The sequence below is a fragment of the Tasmannia lanceolata genome, unplaced genomic scaffold (genome assembly GCF_043159265.1).
Source record: "Tasmannia lanceolata isolate RefF3 unplaced genomic scaffold, GAP_Taslan_0.1 ptg000008l, whole genome shotgun sequence".
NCBI lineage: Eukaryota > Viridiplantae > Streptophyta > Magnoliopsida > Canellales > Winteraceae > Tasmannia > Tasmannia lanceolata.
The window spans coordinates 59,778,203-59,797,945 of NW_027518685.1; the positions used below are offsets into that span (position 1 = coordinate 59,778,203).

General features: G+C 40.1%; 1 protein-coding gene across 1 annotated transcript; it reads left to right on the forward strand.

Moving 5' to 3' along the window:
* Nucleotides 1-876: 876 nt before the first annotated feature.
* Nucleotides 877-19,363, forward strand: LOC143883686 (F-box protein At4g00755-like). The gene is made up of 6 exons (XM_077387012.1): nucleotides 877-1,035; nucleotides 1,863-2,026; nucleotides 7,795-8,211; nucleotides 8,718-8,896; nucleotides 17,039-17,157; nucleotides 18,680-19,363. Exons 2-6 carry the CDS (start codon nucleotides 1,900-1,902, stop codon nucleotides 18,966-18,968), a joined length of 1,131 nt encoding a protein of 376 aa, XP_077243127.1. The 5' UTR covers nucleotides 877-1,035; nucleotides 1,863-1,899; the 3' UTR covers nucleotides 18,969-19,363.
* The last annotated feature ends 380 nt before the right edge of the window (nucleotides 19,364-19,743 follow it).

Sequence of the window (19,743 nt, forward strand, 5' to 3'; positions counted from 1 at the left end):
AATCTAATGATGCCGAAATCCGTTTACCACGATCTAGCAGTGATAGAGGTGTTCCTATAAGCAACTTGTACTCACAAAAAGATGTTAGTAGTATCGGAATTATGATACTTCAATATTTAAGCTAGAAATCGGAATCATAGGTAAATTGAAGGGAAGGAGATGGGATTTAGGAGCATTACTAACGAAGAAGAGGGGAGATGATTGTGACTGAACCTGGTCTTCCCAAGCTGCTTACGTACCCCTTCTTTGAGGATCAAGTCTAACGTAGTTCCATTATGAAGGTGAGGATCCCTTTTCTATAGAGAATAGAGTCCACAATAGTTAGAATCTTGCTGTTTTTAGGACTCTTTCCTAATTGGTCGACTTCCCGGGGAGATAAGTTTATATCTATTTTTAATAGATATCTTGTATCCCTGTACAAGCAAGTTACTACTATGAGACTGTTTTATTTGGAAAGCCACCACCTTAGGACATATTACCTCTTTGAGGGGTGGTTTGCCAATTATGAACGTTGTTATTTATGAGGGGAAGGATAAGATTTTATCATCTTTCTTATCTAAAATCAGTTGGTCGGTTTCTAATTAATTAAAAGTGTCACGCGTCATTCATCCACGGCAAGTGCCGATTTTACCCCCAACATAGGGATTCTGGAAACAAATGAGAGGCTGCCACAGCAGCTGCATTGTGGGTTCAATAAGGTCACTTCATTCCTTCAAAGAAAGGAGAGGCTGCCACAGCACCACGTCCTCTTTTTTATATTTAGTAGAAAAGGCGTAGTAGCATCCCCCCTTCTTTAGTGGCTTTTTCTGTTCCTTCGATTTTATTAGATTTCCTCTTTTCTAAGGAAATCTAATAAAATCTCAGGAACAAAAAAGCCAGCTACGCCTTTTCTATTAAAAATAGAAAAGAGGACGTGGTGCTTCCGTGGCAGCCTCTCTTTAAATACCCTCTCTTCGGCTTTGAATCGTGATAACGATTTTTTCCTCGTAGATTTTTCTTCGAGGTTTACATCTGTTCTCTGCTTTCCTCCAGAAGGTACTTTCTTTCTTTCTTTTTTCTTTTTTTTTTAGTTTTTTTTTGTTGGGTTTTTTTAGTCTTTTTGGCCAAATCCCTCTTCGGATTGTACCATGCATTTCTCATTTGCTCGCATGTTATTGAGAAAAAGTTTTCTTTTCTCTCTGTTATTTTTCCGGTTTTGCATGCTGCTAATTATGATGTAAATATGTTTTTTCTTACGATTAGATTCGAGAAGGAACTTGGTTCTTTTTGTTGTTGTCGTTTTAACGTCTGTTAATGTGTTGCGATTGAATTTGGGAAGATCAAACTGTTTCTTCTTCTTTTATTTTTGAGTGGTTTTAAGGCTTCGGATTGTAGCATGCATTTGTAATTTGTTCGGATCTTATTGTGCAAAAGTTTCTCTTTTTTTCTTTTTTTTTTCTTTCTGTTTTTGTTATTTTTTTCCGTTTTGCATGCATCTAATGATGTGAATATGTTTCTTACGATTAGGTTTGAACTGGAACTTTATTCTTTTTCTTGTTTTTCTTTTAAATTTCTCTGTTAATATGTTGCGATTGAACTTAACAAGATCGATCTTTTTTTTTGCTTGATTTGTTTATTTATCTTATTTTGGTTGTGAATTTGGGGATCTTTGTTTTGATAATAGGACAAGCTCACCTTGTTTTGACTAGCTGTCAAAGGCTATATTACAAGTCTTGAAAAGCTCTTAGCAGCGTCTTGACATCTGGTTAAAACAAGGTGGGTTGGTCTCATTATCAAAACGTGGTCCTGCGGATATCATTAGCCTTTTTTTTATTGATATTGATTTCGGAAGACGGGTATTTCTGTTATCAATGTCTTGTCAGTTTTTGATTGCCAAGAAGGAGATTTGTTCTTTTGTAAATGGAGAGTTGTGGCGATTTTTTGCACTTGCTTGGAGATGATGTATCAATGGAAGTGTTTATGTGTTTGGACGATCCGTCTGATATTGCTCGTGCTAGTTCCGTCTCACACTCATGGCGCCGATTTGGTAACATTCTCTCTTCTTCCCCTCTGAAATAAATGATGAATCACGACATCCAAGATGCTAGTTTTTATAAATTATCGTCTGTCTTTAGTTAAGAAAGGCTCCATTTCTTTCAACTTAAAAATGGACGTAAAATTTGTTTTTTATTCATTTTTACAACATAAAACAAATTTTACAGGCCAAACTCAGTAACTTTAGATCATTTTGACCTCGTTTTTTTTTCCTGAAATGATGGTAGATTCATTAAAATAAGAAAAAAGGGCCGTGACCGAGATGGTCATAGCTACAAGGGAAGCAACTAAGAAAAATAAAAAAATACAATATAATGAGACAAATAATGTAGGTATAAAAAATCAATGAGATCATTGTAAGTCAACTACATTACACCCCAAATTCCTCATCATTTCAAAGATATTTGTAAGAGCTTGCCACTGAAAGTATCTAGACAGATAGGCACGATCTCCTAACACGACCCAATGCATAGTAAGCGCTTTCAAGCTTGGTGAAGTGCAAGAGATTGAGATCGATTATAGTTGTGGAGAATTAACATTTTGGCTCCATTTCTTTCGACGCATTATTATTGGATATTCGCACTTGAATGCGTCAACAATGCTGGGTCAATGTCATTTTTTATGTTGAATAACGTCCATAGTCTTTATTGATTACTTAACCCCTTAATAAATTGAGGGAAAAATCATAAAGAAAAGAATAGAAAAAGTATATTCATTAAACAAGCAGATCATTTCACCTCCGTCGTGGTTAACTGTGTCACCCAAAATATTTTTTATTCTCATCCCTTCACAAAAAAGTGAATGGGCTGATTTGGGGTGACTCACTCAATCGCGACGGAGGTGAAGCAGCCTCTTTAAGCTACTGACAAATACAAAAAACTTGTGATTTGTGTACACGGCCACTAGTGTTGCATGTCAACCCTGACACGGAGTGTCTGTCACGGCAAACCCCCAAAATTTAGAAACAGGCACACGGCTAAAATAGAAATTATATGCAATCATGATTTGTCAATACGGATTCGTGTTTCTAGTTTGACACGGATACGAGCTGTCTGAGATGACAACATTTACATACACATAAAAGTATTGATTACAATCATAAGTTGTAACATAATTTAGATTACAATTATTATCCTTTGTCCAAGGAGAAGAATTGTGTTGGGGATTTTTTTAAAACTAGCAGAAGTTATGGAGGGGGATTGGTATTGCGACGCTTGTGCTTATCGGAACTTCCAATGGAGGCGGCTTTGTCGCTGGGAAAAGCAACACAATCGGAAATATGCATCTGAAAGCATTCCCCCAAACTCATGGCAGTGGAAACAAAAAAAAGAAAAAAAGAAGAGAGGTGAAGAGGTTTCTAAATGGGAAATTAGCTGATTGGTGGTGCCCCTCCTGTAAATATTTTAATTTTAGTTGGAGAGATAGATGCTGGAGATATTGTTTGGAAACAAAGGATGGGACTTAGCCTCCGGGTGAGAAATACAATAATCTGGACCCCGAATCGGATCCTAATGAAGATGATCTATGGCCCGACTCGGGGAAAATCTCCACTATCTCTAAAGTAGGCTTTCTGGTCCTCTCCTTTTCGAGAAACGAGGTAGAATCAAGATTATCGTTACTTAGATGTTGTCTAATTGGAAAAACAAAAGAGGCTAGATCTCCGTCCCTCTCTATATCGGCTAGCGACAATCTTTATGATCTTTGGCGATGGGCCAAAATAATCTGGAACCTCCCCTGCCTCTCATGCCCTTGTCTTTTATCAGCGGACGAAGTTTTATTTATCTTCGAATCGGAACAAGAAGCTGCAAAGATCCTAGACAAAGGCAATGATATGTGGAAAGATCGGCTCCATTCCCTCCTCCCTTGGTCCAAAGATTTTTCCCCGGGGCTGGAGGAATTTTGGGTCAGATTTTATGGCATCCTTCTTCATGTTTGGGCCACATCAACAGTTCAGGCCCTAGGTAATCTTTTTGGTCGAGCTCTAGAAGTAAAAATGGAAGGGAGCCACAATCAGTGTATGATGTACCACCCTCTGTTCAAATTCAAATTTCAGGACAAGTTTATACAATCGGAATTGAATCTTTGGGCAGTAGAGGTCTATTGCCTCCGATAAAGAACCACTCCTATCAGGCTCCGGCTCATTGATTTTTGGCTTTCAATTTCCGGAAAACTCTGTGTTGGTGGCGGAATGTCCGCCTGTTCTTTCACCGGAAAACCTTGGCTGGGGAGCCGTTGGACCCTCGGGGCCCTCCCCTTTGATTTCAAATTTCAAACTTCCCTCCTTGTCAGAATGGTCTCCTACCTGTGGCCCGGGCTATATCCGGCCTTGTATCAGAAACGGGTTAAAGTTTAAGAAAATCTCTGGTGAAGAGCCATTCATTGCATGTCAGTCCTTTTTGCACTTGGTCAAGGAAAGAACGTTTTGTAGGAGCGAGGAAATATTTAGGTACTATCAGAAAAAGATCTATCATATCCCTTCCGGAAAGTTGCAAAGGGGGTTGCGTGAAGAATCCCTAGATAAAAACGCATGATGCAGACTTTCGTAGGGGATACCTGCCCAAGATAAAGGAAACGGTAGTAGGGCCCGTCTTGGATTCATTTGGTAAGCCCGCCCTGCATCGTAATCTCCTCGTTTCTTGTGGATGAGGAGTTCTCCTATCTGGTAGATGGGCTTCTTATTTGGTAGATAGGCCTCTATTAGTCAAAATTTTGGACATTTCTGCTGTGGGGGAGGGTTGAGTAAGTTAAGATTATATACGGTACTATTTTGTGGAATGAAAAAGGATAAGGACACTTCCGTTTTGGTATATAGTTTTTTGGTGACGGCCCCTTTTGGAGGTGTCAGCTTTTTTTGTCGATATTAGGACTTGCCTTGTTTGGGAAGAAACCTAATCTGTAACAACTGATACTATCGAGAAGAGGTTGTGGGCCAAGGATGCGAAGATATGGGCTTCATTTAATGGGAGAGTAGGTCAATTTATCAGGTCTGTTCGTATTCTTAAGAAAAGGTAAGTAATACTCTTATCCAGTGGTTAAGAGAATGGCTGCTCCTTCTTCATCTGTTCCTCGTTCCTATAAGAGATTATGGAGAGAGATTCCAGATTACACGGAGTGGTTTCAACACCGTCGATGGGTTCGTGGCCTGCAATATAATACTTTTTTTTTGGTAAGTTACAAAAGCTTCGGTGGAAGCCCCCACCGTCCCGGAACAAGTTAAAGGGATTATCAAGCGGCAGTGGAAGCAATTTCAGGAGGACTACAAACTCATTGCCGAAGAGTTCTTCCGTCTAACAGGTACACTCAATTTAAAGGAGTTTTGTACACCGGTGTACAAGCTTCCTTTTTTCCAAGGCTGGTTGGAGTATGCTAATAACTTGCGACGGCTTGAATGGGAGGTAAAACGAACCCTATGCATTCGCAGGATAGTAGAGTTTATAGCTATCCGGAAGAACCCGGTGGAAGAGTTTCCCTATCCGCAGTTTGCCTCGGACTTTTTCCCTGATGATATGGAACTGGAATTAGACATTGAGATCCTAATGGTGGAGCTGAGCAAATGTGCGTGATAGTTTCAAGCTAAGGTTAGTTTTGTTAATTTGTTTCGGAAAATTGATTGAGGGTTTTTTTTAGCTGAAACATAGAAAAAGAAGTAGAATGAATCTTAGGTAATAGTTTATATGGATGATACACTTGGGGAATTTTAATTTTGCTTTTTGAAGAAAGAACGGATTGGTGGGAAGCCCGGGAGGGGGTCCCAATACTGGAAGAGATATGGGTGCTTCTGGAAAATATACAGTGTTTCATCTAAAGAGTAAATGATCATCGAATGTGCAGGAGGGATAGTCCCAACACTACTTTGGTAAGTCAGGGTGTGCCCTGATTTGCCTTTATAGATGCTATGTAATGTTACTAGGGACTTCTTGTCCCCATTGTATCTTTCATGGTTTATATGTCGCCTTTCAAAAAAAAAAGCATAAGTTGTAACAATATTACTACGGTATTCATTTAATAAACTAATAAATTTTAGAATTAATCAACTATAATCTAAAACAAACATGAGATAATCAAATAACAATGCATTCATCAGTATAATCTAGTTCTCAATCTAGTTCTCGTCCGTCTCCAATATATAGCGAGAAACAGAAACCAATATGACACAATGAATATAGTATTGGAATAAGAGTTTGTTTAGGGTTTTAGGTTTAAGGGAGGGGATATAACAACAAATATTAGTTAAAGAAGAGCTAAAAGAAGAGTTAATAATAAAAGAGATAAACATGTGAACCCACTCAAAAATAATACTAATAATAAAAGAGGTAAACTCAATATTCAATAATAAAACAGAATGTCACACTTGACATGTTACAAAAACGTGTCCACACGCCCACATTAATTCTAACACTCCTAATAGTATATTTACTAGTAGTATATTTAAAAGTTTCCAAATGAGTGTCGTGTCAGACACGGCAGGACACGGTGCCGTGTCGGACACAGCAGGTGTGTCAGCTATAAATTCAATGTGTCGGCTAAATCATAGCAAAAATACGAAGAATTGCTATTTTCTTTTATTCATAGCAAGTTGAACAAAACCAGCAAGAGAACAATTAAGCAAATTGAACAAAAATAGTAAGAGCGAAGTTTTAAATCTAAAGCAACTTGCGCAGAAGAAATTCCAAATCCTTATCAATTTTTTTTGAACTGATACCAAATCATCATCATAGACTTAGAAAGGTGTCGAAGGAAACTTCTTGAGGAACAAACATAGCAAGAAACAAATTCAAGTCTAAAACCCCTCAAATAGCAAGGTGTTGAAGGAAAATGATCACCTCAATGCCATAGTGCCTTAACCTAATTACAGAACACGCACTAAATAGGTGTACTTGTTTTTTTTCTTTTGGAAATTGACCTTATCATACCACATATTTGAGTGCAAACTCAACCTCCCTTCCATCCTCGAACCCATAACTTATGCCCTCAATGAATTACTCGGTATTTTATGATAAATCAGAGATTTTCTATTAATTGTAGGATGATTACAATTAGCTCTAATGAGTGTTTAAATAGAACACTCAAAGGGATCAAAATAGCAAGAGATTGGCATAATCAAGGAAAGAGATAAACATGGAAATCCTACATAGTAAATCTATCTAAACTGCCTAATCTACCACGCCCAATCCAACGGTGAAGTCTAAACAGATCCGATTCTCTAACATGCCCCCTCAAACGTATGTGGATTGAAAAATCAACATACATTTGATTGCAATGAAATTCCCTAATAAAATGAAATTAAACATTTGATACACTTCCAAATTTTTTGATCTAATGCACACTAATAATGTTGCGGCCAAATCTCTAGTGATGGCCGATATCTACCATCCCCTGGACTTTTCTTATCTTTCTACAGTCAGTTTTAAATCTTTATCTTTCTTTGTTGATGTTTGATGAATATAATTTTCAAATTCGCATAAATTAGAATTAGAATGTGTTCCTCGGGTTCAAGTTCAGCAAATATTGATTATGGAGACCATTATAAGGGTATTTTTGACTTGCTTAACCTTGTTTTTACATTGCAAAAATGAATAAAGATGGATAAAGTACCCCATTTTTCTGCTCAAAACCTTTTTGCTAGTTTATGATGATTGTTGGGGGTATGTGCCTGCTGTATTGTAGATCTTATGCGTGTGATGTGTTTAGTTTTAGTGTGGGAGTTCAATGCCATGTTTCTAGATGAGTTACTGAAATTGTTTTTAAAATGTTTTGCAGTGATTGCAAATAGTTTCTGTAAGAAGCTGTGCATAAAAAAGTTTCCGGAAATAGTGTGTTTTACACATGTTACTGATACTAGTAATTCCATGGAGCCGATAGACGTTGGAGCTAGTAATTCTATAGAATGGGAGTGTCAGGAAAGAGACCACAGACTCTATGCCCGTTTATCTCGAGCTCTCACATCCGGTATGAAAATGAAGGATTGTATTGTAAAGGCCATTAGTGCTTCCAGCACTGATGACTATGAAGATGAGAGCATTGAGAACACATTGTATCCAAGTGATAGAGTGGATGGAAGGCCTTCTTACTGGTCAAGTGAAGGAACAACTAATCCTGAGGTGTCTCACACACTAACTTATAGATTGAACTCTAAGTTATGTGTTGTTGATGGAATCAACATACAGCCTTTCCAAGGTTAGTGTCCTGATATTTTCAGTTTACACACTTTAAAAAAAAAAAAGGTGACTATTGATCCAGCGAAGTTTACACATTTATATGATTCTATTATTCCTTTAGGCCCTATTCGGATTGCAAGAATTTATTGGAGAAGATTGGATTGCAGGAATTTATTGGAGAAGTTTGGAAAGGAAAATTATTTATGAAATTTTCTACTTACAAAAAAAAAAAAGATGGCATGAGTTAACCATACACAATTTTTATTTAGAAACCTTCAATTTATGCTGATAACCCACTAAATTAACCATAATCATATTATTTAAACCTTCAATTTATGCTGATAACCCACTAAATTAACCATAATCATATTATTTCTCTCTAAATTGTAGAAAGGAAAAAAAATATCTAGGAATTTTTTTTCATCAGAAATGTTTTCTTACAATCCAAACAGGGCCTTATGTCATTTAATTATTCCTTTGGTGATTTTATTCGTACTATCAGCAAAATTATGTTTTCTTTTTCAGCATTTTTTCAGTTTCAGCGTCCTGTATATTCAGCACAGGCTGTGCGATTTAATATGGGCTATTCAAAGTCATTACCGGGCCCGGCAAGCCGCATCATGGATGAGATTCCAGCTGTTCAGAGATCTACTGATGACGACTTCATCTGGACATATGTTTCATCAAAATTCCCAATGACTCAGGTAAAATTGCAGTATCGCAGCAGGTTTTTTTTTTTAATATATAATTTATTCACAGGAGCTTCTCTTTTTTTCTTTTTTATTGGTAAGCTGGGATAAAACCTGAGACCTCAAGGTTGAGAAACAAAGCCTCAACTGTTGAGCTACAGGCCCAACCCCATAGCTTATTGAAATTAAACAACCATTTCAAAACACATTGGAGAAAATAGTTTCTTTTAATGAAGGAAATGTTCTGCATGGAGAAGTACCTTTCCTCTTCCTCAATTATTTTTATGTCATTCTGTTTTAATGGCTTGGGTAGAAACAGTATGGAAAGACTTGAGGGCTAGGAACATAACAGAGAACATGACCTTGGATAGGATAGAATGGAAGAAAATGATCCATGTAGAGGAACCCAACTAGTGTCAGGATTAGACTTAGTCAATTTGAACCGGGTAGATCCTTTCACCTTCTTCATTAAAATTTTCTAAAGGATTCATTAGCAGACCCCAACTAGTCTGGGACAAAGGCTTAGTTGAGTTGAGTGGAGTTGAGTTCTGTTTAAATGGCTTGAAATTATTTGGCCATTGCAGTTCTCTACGTAATCCATGGCATGGACGCTGTTTCTGCCTCAGCACTTTTCTCTTTTTATGTCATTCTGTTGGTTAACTGTATTCTGAAACACGGAAAAAATAATTGGCTTATCAAATTATCTATCGAGCTGTGAAAAAGATTCAACAAAAGACAAACAAATCTACTATATGTTTTATGTCATGCAATACATGGACGAGTTAACTCTAAATCGTAAAGCATTCCTATTATAAAAGAGTAAAACTGAAACAGAATATAACCTCAAAATCTTTATTTCATGGGAGAAAAACAACTTTTTGATGCAGAACTTGAAAGGAAATCCATATCATATTTATACATGACAGAAATTAATCAAATCAAGCCGCCGGATTTACTATCGAGATCGATATTTAGAACCTTTAGTAAGTTAGTAACCAAAACTATATTTTACTAGAACTTCTGAATCTTAAAATCGCAAAACAGAGAGGATTTCAGGTTGATAACAAGGAAGAAAATATGAGAAAGCTTGAGAAATACCTTAGAAATTCCAATTTGCAGATGATACTTTGGTTTATAGTGTGCCAGAAGTGGAGGTGTTAAAGCTTAAAGCTATACTCCAGTGTTATGAGATGGTGATGGCCTAGAAACCAAACTTTCGTAAATTCAGAATCCTTGGTATTTGTTAGACGAAAGTTTAGACAGAGAAAATAGAATGAGTTAGGGTTATCTCCCCTTGACTCATATCTTTATACTAAAACATAAAGGGATGTACAAAGTCCTAAATGCCCTTAGGCAAGTTACATATTCCAACACTCCCCCTCAAGCTGGAATGTAGATATCATACATTCCTAGCTTGTTACATGTATCACTCAATTTTGACTTATTTAAAGACTTTGTAAACATATCAGCTAATTGGTCCCCTGACCGTGTAGACACTGTGCAAATCTCTCTTTTCTAGATTCTTTGACGGATAAAATGACAATCCACTTCAATATGCTTAGTGCGCTCATGGAAGACTGGATTGTTGGCAATGTATATTGCAGCTTTGTTGTCGCAATAAAGCTGCGATGGAGAAGATGAAATGAAGCCAATTTCAGAAAGAAGTGAACGTAGCCAAATAAGTTCCGTGCTTGTCTGTGCCATTGCCCTGTATTCAACCTCTGCACCGGACTTAGCTATAACATCCTGCTTCTTACTCTTCCATGAAACAAGATTGCCACCTACAAATGTACAATACCGAGTGGTGGACTGTCTTTCTGCTGGGGATCCAGCCCAATCTGCATCAGAGAAGCCTTCAACTTTCATATGGCCATGTCTTTTGAACATCAATCCCTTCCCTGGAGCCCCTTTCAAATACTTGAAAATCTGTGTCACCGCAGCCCAGTGAGAAGTAGGTGAAGAGCTCATATACTGACTGACAACTCCAACAGCATATGAAATATCTGGCCAAGTAACCGTGAGATATATAAGTTTACCGACAAGCCTGCGATACCTGCCAAGATCCTCCAACAACTCTCCTTCTTCTGGAACGAGTTTCACATTAGGATCCATGGGTGCAGAAGCTGGTTTGACTCCAAGATTGCCTGTTTCTTTTAGCAAGTCCAAGACATACTTTCTCTGTGATAGGAATAAGCCTCTAGAAGAACGAACAACCTCTATCCCCAAGAAATACCTGAGCTGACCCAAATCCTTAGTAGAGAATTCATTTTGCAAGAAGGTTTTCAAACGTTGTATACCTTGTGAATTGCTCCCTGTGATGATTATGTCATCCACATAAACTATCAACAAAATACACCGAGCTGAAGAGTGATAACTGAAGACTGAGTGATCCAATGCGCATTGTTTCATGCCAAAGCGCATGACTGCCTCACTGAATCTCCCAAACCACGCACGCGGAGATTGTTTGAGGCCATAGAGTGACTTGCGTAGGCGACACACGTAGGAGGAAGTCTCCCCCTGAGCAACAAACCCTGGTGGTTGCTCCATATACACCTCCTCAGTCAGGTCGCCATGGAGGAAGGCATTCTTCACATCCAGCGATGATTAACTGCAAGAGACAGGAGCACACGGACAGAGGGAATTTTCGCAACGGGACTGAAGGTCTCAGTGTAGCCAACACAAAAAGTCTGAGTGTATCCTTTCGCGACTAATCGTGCTTTTAAGCGCTCGACAGTACCATCAGGGAGGTATTTGATGGAGAAAACCCACCGACAACCAACAGGATGGGCACCGGGGGTAGAGAAACCAGATCCTATGTATCATTACTATGAAGAGCGCAAATTTCTAGGTTCATAGCATCACGCCCGCCAGGATGGTCAAGAGCCTCAGCCACTGACTGTGGTAAAGACATAGAAGACAAGGATGAAACAAAGCTCTGGAAGGTACTGGTGAGCTTATCATAAGAAACAAAACTCGAAATAAGATGTGTAGTGGAACGGGATCTCGTACGAGATGCAATAGGAGAATCAAAAACAACAGAGGAAGGCGGAAGAGAAGATACCTGAGAGCGGGAGAGAGGGATCATCGGCTCAGAAGATGATTGTGCGAGAGGAGGTAGAAGAGACCTATCTGTAACTTGGCGCCGCTGATACTGCTGTGTAATTTTAGGTGGAGCTGGCTTCTCCAACGTGGCAGAAGAAGTAGAAGCTGCAGAAGCTGGCCGCACGGAAATAGGAGATGACGGAAGAGAAGCAGGTAGATCTGGTAAGGGAAGCGAGACCTCGGACTCGAGAGAAGGGGTGAAAGATGCCGCGTCATGTTGGAAGAATGCCTCAGACTCAAAGATCGTAACATCGGCTGAGACAAACCAGCGACGCAGACGAGGGCTATAGCAACGATAGCCTTTCTGCGTACGGGAATACCCCAGAAAGACACAACGCTCAGATCGGGGATCGAGTTTGTCACGGCCAGGTCCAAGGTGATGAACAAAACAAACGCATCCAAATACACAAGGTGTCAGAGGAAACTGTTCCTTACTAGGAGATAAAATCTCGAAAGAAGAGGCACCCTCTAAGACAGAGGAAGGAAGGCGATTTGCTAAGAAACACGCCGTGAGAAGGGCATCACTCCAGTATGCCTTAGGAACACTCATCTGAAAAAGAAGAGTGCGACCTACTTCAAGCAAATAACAAAGTTTTCTCTTAGCAACACCATTCTGTTGAGAGGTGTACGCACATGAAGACTGATGTAAAATCCCATGTTGGGAGAGATAGGATTGAAAGCCATTAGTATCAGAAAAATATTTTCTAGCATTGTCAGTACGAAGACATTTAATATTGCAATTATGTTGATTCTTAATTTCAGAATGAAATGTGCGAAAAGCAAAGAACACGTCGGATCGACTCTTCAGTAAATATAACCAGGTCATGCGTGAGAAGTCATCAATAAATACAATAAAATACCGAAAGCCACTAGTAGACGCGACTAATGATCCGGGACAGAAACAACACACGACGGTGCTTCCCGAGTTCACAGGACTCGCACTGAAAACTAGAAAAAGGTCCGGGAACCAGAGAAGTCTGCTGCAGCCGCTGAAGTGAAGGATGCCCCAGGCGACAATGCCACTGAAATGTATCCACAGAGCTATGTAAGACAGTAGGCGGCCGGCAGTCAAGACAATAGAGTCCATCTACCTCACGACCCGTTCCAATCGTCTTCCCAGTCAAGAGATCCCGAAATAAACAGTAAGATGGGAAAAATGAGACAAAACAGTGAAGAGATTTAGTAATTTGGCTAACTGAAAGTAAACTAAATGGTGATTTTGGTACACATAAAACAGAAGATAAGGTAAGAGCAGGATGAGGGGAGATATGACCAACACCAGTGATAGGTGTAGTGGACCCATCAGCAAGGGTGCTAGACTGAGAGGGAGACGAGAAAGAGTGAAAAGAATGAAGCTGAGAAGAGTTACCAGTCAGGTGATTGGATGCGCCAGAGTCAATGATCCATGACCCTGAGCTAGATAGAAGGGTAGTGGGTGAACTACCTGGCTGGGCGAAACCTGCAGAGGGAGGACGAGAACTGAGCCGCAGACGCTGAAACTCCTCATAATCGGCACGGGATAATGTATAGGTGGAATCAGCTGGTGCAGGAACAGAAGCAGAGGGAACGCAATCTGAAGCCGAAGCAGTAGTAGCACCCATGTGAGCCGAGCGTGCCTGACGAAGCTCGGGATGCAGGGTATAGCAATGGTCAATATAATGTCCCTCGCGCTGACAGTGAGTGCAAAAAGAATGGCCACGTCCACCACCATAACGACCACCACCACGGCCGGCACGGCCACGACCAGAGGAGGCTCCACCACGAGGCGGGCGAGTACTGCCATCATAGGTCGCGAGAGCAGAACCATCAATAGGAAAAGATATCATGGGATCACCAGGAGAGCACTGCTGGACGCGGGAGTAAACCTCAGTAAGGGAAGGAATAGCGCCAGAACCGATAATCTGCTGACGAAGATGCGTGTACTCTGGACCCAAACTCTCAAGGTACTGCACAACACGGATCTGATCCCTCTAACGGGCAGCCTCTGTGAGATCCGTGGTAAGCGGCATGTAAACATCAAGCTGCTGACAGAGGCCAACGAATTGGCTGTAATGGGTGGCAAGAGGAAGATCACCACGGCGGAAACGCATCCACTCGGAATAGGTAGAGCAGATCCAACTAATGTTTGCCACGCCAGAGTAAAGAAGAGTAACCCGATCCCAGATCCGTTTCGCAGTAGGCAGAAGCATCAAGGGCCCAGAGACGTGAGGGGCCATACTTTGCCACAGAAGGGTACAAACAAGAGCATCCTCCTGTTCCCAGCGACCAAAGGTGGGATCCGTCGTAGGAGGAGGATCACGACGAATGACGTGGGCTTTCCCACGGGCAATAAGATACTTCTCGATGGCTGCTTTCCAAGTAACGTAGTTTGCCCCATCCAACTTAACAGTAGTGATATGTGGGAATGATCCATCCACAGAGAGAGATGATGACGAAGAAGATGCCAAAGAGGGTGTCGGACGAACACCAGGAGCCACTCCTGTGGAAGGATTGTTAAGCACCTCCTCCATAACAACAAGCAAGAAAGAAACAGACAATCCAAACCAAGACGAATAACAGGGGATAACAAAATAGGTGGGCAAACTAGGATACGCCAAGGAAGCTAGACGCGGCTCCAAGAATGACGGGCATCGACGAAGCTTGACAAGAGGGAAGCCATGAGGCACAGAGGGGAGCCGCAAAGACAAACTAGAATCAAAGTAGGGTAAGAGTAAGAGATGAAGATCTAACACATAAGAACAAGGAGAAAAGAGTGGTAGGGTTTACCAAGGGAGAGGGGGAAAAATGATGGGGGTTGAAAAACTTGGGGTGTGAGGCTTACCAGCAGACCTACGAATTGGGGAGGTTAAAATCGACAGAGTTGGAGAGGGTGGCGAGTTTATTAGACACATAGGAGGCCTTCTATATTAAGAAGTCTGGTGAAGACAAAGGGTTTGGATCCGCATCTCCTCTGGGTGTTCAGCGTCAAATCAATTTACCATCAGATAGCATCCTCCCCAGCATCCTGACTCATAGCCAGCACCATCCAAGGTTTGTGCATTTGGGTGGACTGCCTTCCTCGACAAAATCCAGGTAGTGGGCCATCTGCGAAATCGTCATATGCTGATTATTGACCACTGCACTCTATGTGTGAGGGCAGGTTAACCATTGGACCACATGTTCCTCCACTACAGCTTAGCCAAGGAGGTTTGGAGTAGTGTCCTCACAGATTCTAATGAGGCCTTCTTAGATGGGTCTAGAATGCGAAACCCAAGGCCAGTTTGAGTTGGAGGCCTACTTAGAGATGAGGAAGGGGCGACAAGATGGGCCTTTTCAGGGCCCATTGGGATCTTAGATTCTAATGAGGTGGAGACGAGAATGGTTCTCCAATGCATTAGGATAATGGAAAGTGACATTCTAGATCGCATCATTGTTGAGGAAGACTCCCTGAACGTCATAAGATGACTCAGGGGTCCCATGCCCATCCGTGGAGATTCCCTCTCCATGGATAGAAGAGATCCAGGACCATGTCCTAGGCTCAAATATCTCCTTCCAGCACATGAGAAGATCGGCGAATAGCGAAGCTGATAGGCTAACAAGGGAGGGTCTTGCCATGGAAAGTTTAGACTTCGATGATCCCCCCACCTCCTGCGCAACGACTGATAGGACTGCCCCTTGTGGCCATTAATTTTATGCTTTGTTTTCCTCTCTTATTTATTGTATTGACCATCTCGCTCGTGAGGTTGCCCCTCGTTTTCAATATATTCTTTTGCGAGCAAAAAAAGTGAAGTCAAAGGAAATTATGAATTGGAGTATTGCATGCTAGCACCTTCCGTCAAGTGGGCTGTGAATTTAGTTAGGCCATAGGGCTTTTCATTGGTTGGCTCGTGATGTAAGCGAATCATTAGATACCAGCTTAGCGACGAGATTGCAATGTGATATAATGGCACGACAATTCGGGAGGGTTTTCAGGTTGTGAGAATTTGATTTGGAACTTAAAAAATTCCCCATGTCATTCACCAACACCCCCCCCCCCCCCCCCCCCCCCTCATAGTCGACCCCTTTTTACCTTGGCCCAGTTTGTCTGACTTCAAGTTTTGCCCTGTCGAGTCCATCAAAAATAACTTTGACCCGCCCAAGTTAATGAGGCCAGGCGGAGAGTTTGTGGGTCAAAGGTGATTACTCCAATGTCCTATCTTGGTTGCAAATAACAACCCAATACATAAGATGCTCAATGTATGTGGAGGAAAGTGTCTCTAGAGAGGTGAATGATGTTTGAGAGAGATTAGCGTGGGGCATATCTCCTCATTCCGGTAAATGTCTGTCACATCTTGTTTCCCCTTCTTTTAATAAATTTGCAGTTATGATTCAGAAAGAATAAATGTTGAAGCAGAGTAATGCAAACTTCTAACCAGATGCTCCAGCTATATTGAGTACCATTCTGCCCCAGCAAACAAAACTTCTTAACCTAATTAGTTGAGAACTGAAAGCTGCTTCTTTCCAGACAAATATTTTGATTAATGTTCAGTGGAATGATATTGATAAGGTACAAGAGAGATTTTCTCTTAATCTCCCTCCTAATCTTATCTGTTAAAGTATAAAAGATAAATAACGCCTTTCTCCAACAGCTTAAGCTATTGGAGAAGTTGGTAAGTTAACATGGTATCAGAGCCAAAGGTCTCGAGTTCAAACCTCCCGGATAGCGAAAATCCACATGCAATGGTCAGCCCAAAGTGGGACCACATGTGCCACGTGTTTACCAAGTGGGCCACACGTGCGGGGGAGTGTTAAAGTATAAAAGATAAATAACGCTTTTCTCCAACAGCTTAAGCTATTGGAGAAGTTGGTAAGTTAACATTATCAATCTACCATTCTTATCTTTTTTTTATTTTTTTATTTTTTTGAACAAAGTACCTTTCTTATCTTTTATTCAAATTCAAAAGATTTACGGTTGGATTGTTGCAATTTGGACGGCTAAGATTAAATCCTCCCTTGTTTTTTGTCAGTAAGTAACTATTTACCTTTTTAAAATCTACTTCCAATTCTTAACTTTGTGAATGATTTGGCATCCCGTAGGAGAATCATTTGCAAACATTCAAGCTACCACAGCCTGTTCTCTGCATTGGTGGGATTCTACAGATTGAGCTGTTGGGTATGGTTCAGCAACAAGAAATTAATGGGTTATACTATGCATGGTTAGTTCCTCAAAAAACACGTCTTCATCTACATTTATGATTCAGTTGCCATCAATTTTTTTTAAAACATTTAGTACTCAGTTATGTATATGCTGCTATATTTCTAACCCAGATAACCCTTCCTGTCTAACCTAATAACTAACCTAATAACGGCCTACTTCATGTCTCTGTCATATCATAGTCACATATATATATATATATATATATATATATATATATATATATATATATATATATATATATATATATGAGGTATATGATTGTACGCTCGACCGTACCTAAAGTTAGGTACGGTAGAGTGCCAAATCACATGGGTCCCACATTTTTGGTGGGCATCTAAACCATTCATTTGCAAGGCCCCATCATAGATAGGGTGCATTCCAAAAATCAGCTCCATAGGATCATCCTAACCCATCCATTTGGGGAGGCCAAAATGGACAGACAGTGTTTGTCCACAAATTTGCCCATTTTGGCCTCCAGTTTTGGAGGGGTTAGGATGACTCAATGGTGCTGATTTTTGGTATGCACCCTATCTATGATGGGGCCTTGCAAATGAATGGTTTAGATGCCCACCAAAAATGGGGGACCCATGTGATTTGGCACTCTACCGTACCTAACTTTAGGTACGGTCGAGCGTACAATCCTTTTCCTCTCTCTCTCTCTATATATATATATATATATATATATATATATATATATATAGAGAGAGAGAGAGAGAGAGGAAAATGATTGTGAGCTTGAAGCTCATATAGCTTATATGAGCTTGAAGCTCATATAGCTTATATGAGCTTGAGGGCCCAAACACATGGGTCCCACATTTTTTGTGGTGATCCAAACCATACATTTGAAAGGCCCCATCATAGATAGGGTGTGTACCAAAAATCAACTCCATTGGATCATCCTAACCCCTCCAAAAGCGGAGGGCAAAAATAGGCAGATTTGGGGCAAACGGTGTCTGTCCATTTTGCCCTCCACTTTTGGATGAGTTAGGATGATCCTATGGAGCTGATTTTTTGTACACATCCTATCTATGTAAGGGCCTTTCAAATGAATGCTTTGGATCATCCTAACAATGTGGGCCCACATGTGTTTGGGCCCTCAAGCTCATATAAGCTATATGAGCTTCAAGCTCACAATCATTTTCCTCATATATATATATATATATATATATATATATATATATATATATATCCGATAATTTGATAAAACTACAAAATCCCAAAAATTTTCCGATATTCTGACAGTCATTGAGATCTCTTCATATTTTATTTTTTATTGTGAATGTTCCGATAAATTCATAATATTATTTGTTGTCCTAATCTTGTTTTTTACTTTTATATTTTTAAAATATTTAATTTGATCCAACAAATTTCCCGATATAAACCCAAAAGTAACAAAAAAAAAATTAAAATTAAAATATCCCAAGATACACCATTCCCGAGAAATTCCCGAGACAGATATTTGTGACTATGGTCTATTTTTATGGCATCTAATACATCTCACTCCGCATTTTTGCATGAAGTGTGCGCCATGTTCAAGTCATAGGGCGTCCACTTTCGCGTGCATTTGATGTGGGCGCCCTCGACTTCCCAAGAAAATGCGAGTTAAAGTACTTGGCCGATGCCGGAGATGAAGATGAGAGTATCTCACCAAGAATGGCGGCGGGGTCTGGAACAACTGGGTGGTGTGGCTTTGCAGCTAGATTCAGGCAGATAAAACAGATCAGAGCTGGAAGGATTTGGAACCGTGCAATTCGAAATATGTGGCATGGGAATTTAGGTGATGGTGAAGATGGTGAATCCGATGGATGAAGAGTGTTGGTTGCATGATGCTAGCTTTTAGTTTGGTTCTTTTTTGCTGCAGTTGCTGATCAACTTAATTTTTACTGCTGCTATAGAACAAATCTAAAGGCAGAAGAGGACGAGAGAGTTTTTACCTAGTCAGGGATTTCAAGCAACAATATGAATTGGATGATGAAGTAATAGTGCTATACTGCTTTTGGTAGTAGCATTTGTGTGTGTGTGTGTGAGAGAGAGAGAGAGAGAGAGATAGATAGTTTAGGATTTCAAGCAACAATATGAACTGGATGATGATGTAATAGTGCTATATTGCTTTTGGTAGTAGCATTTGTATATGAACTGGATGATGATGTAATAGTGCTATATTGCTTTTGGTAGTAGCATTTGTGAATTTTCATGTTCTTACATTTGCGTGTGTATGTATGGGATTTGCTAGGCAATTTTGTGGAAAGCCATTTCGCGTTGGACTTTTGCTGGAGAGAACAGCTACACAGGGTCACTTTTTATCAGATTTTGTCTTATTAATTTGATTCATCCGAGGTGGCTGTTCTGTCCCGCAAAAGTGAACCGTGAAAAGAGAATTGCAAGGTTTGACTATGAAAATTTAATCCAGATAGGGATGTTTTAGTTATTTCATTATAACTTAGGGAAAATGATAAAAAGGTGGGATTTTTAACTGACATTATGAAAAAAAGGGTCTGTTTTCTAAATTATGAGAAAGGGGTGAAACGGATCCCAAGGCATGTTTTAAGACAAGAATGCCCTTTACTTTATCTCTACTCCAGAC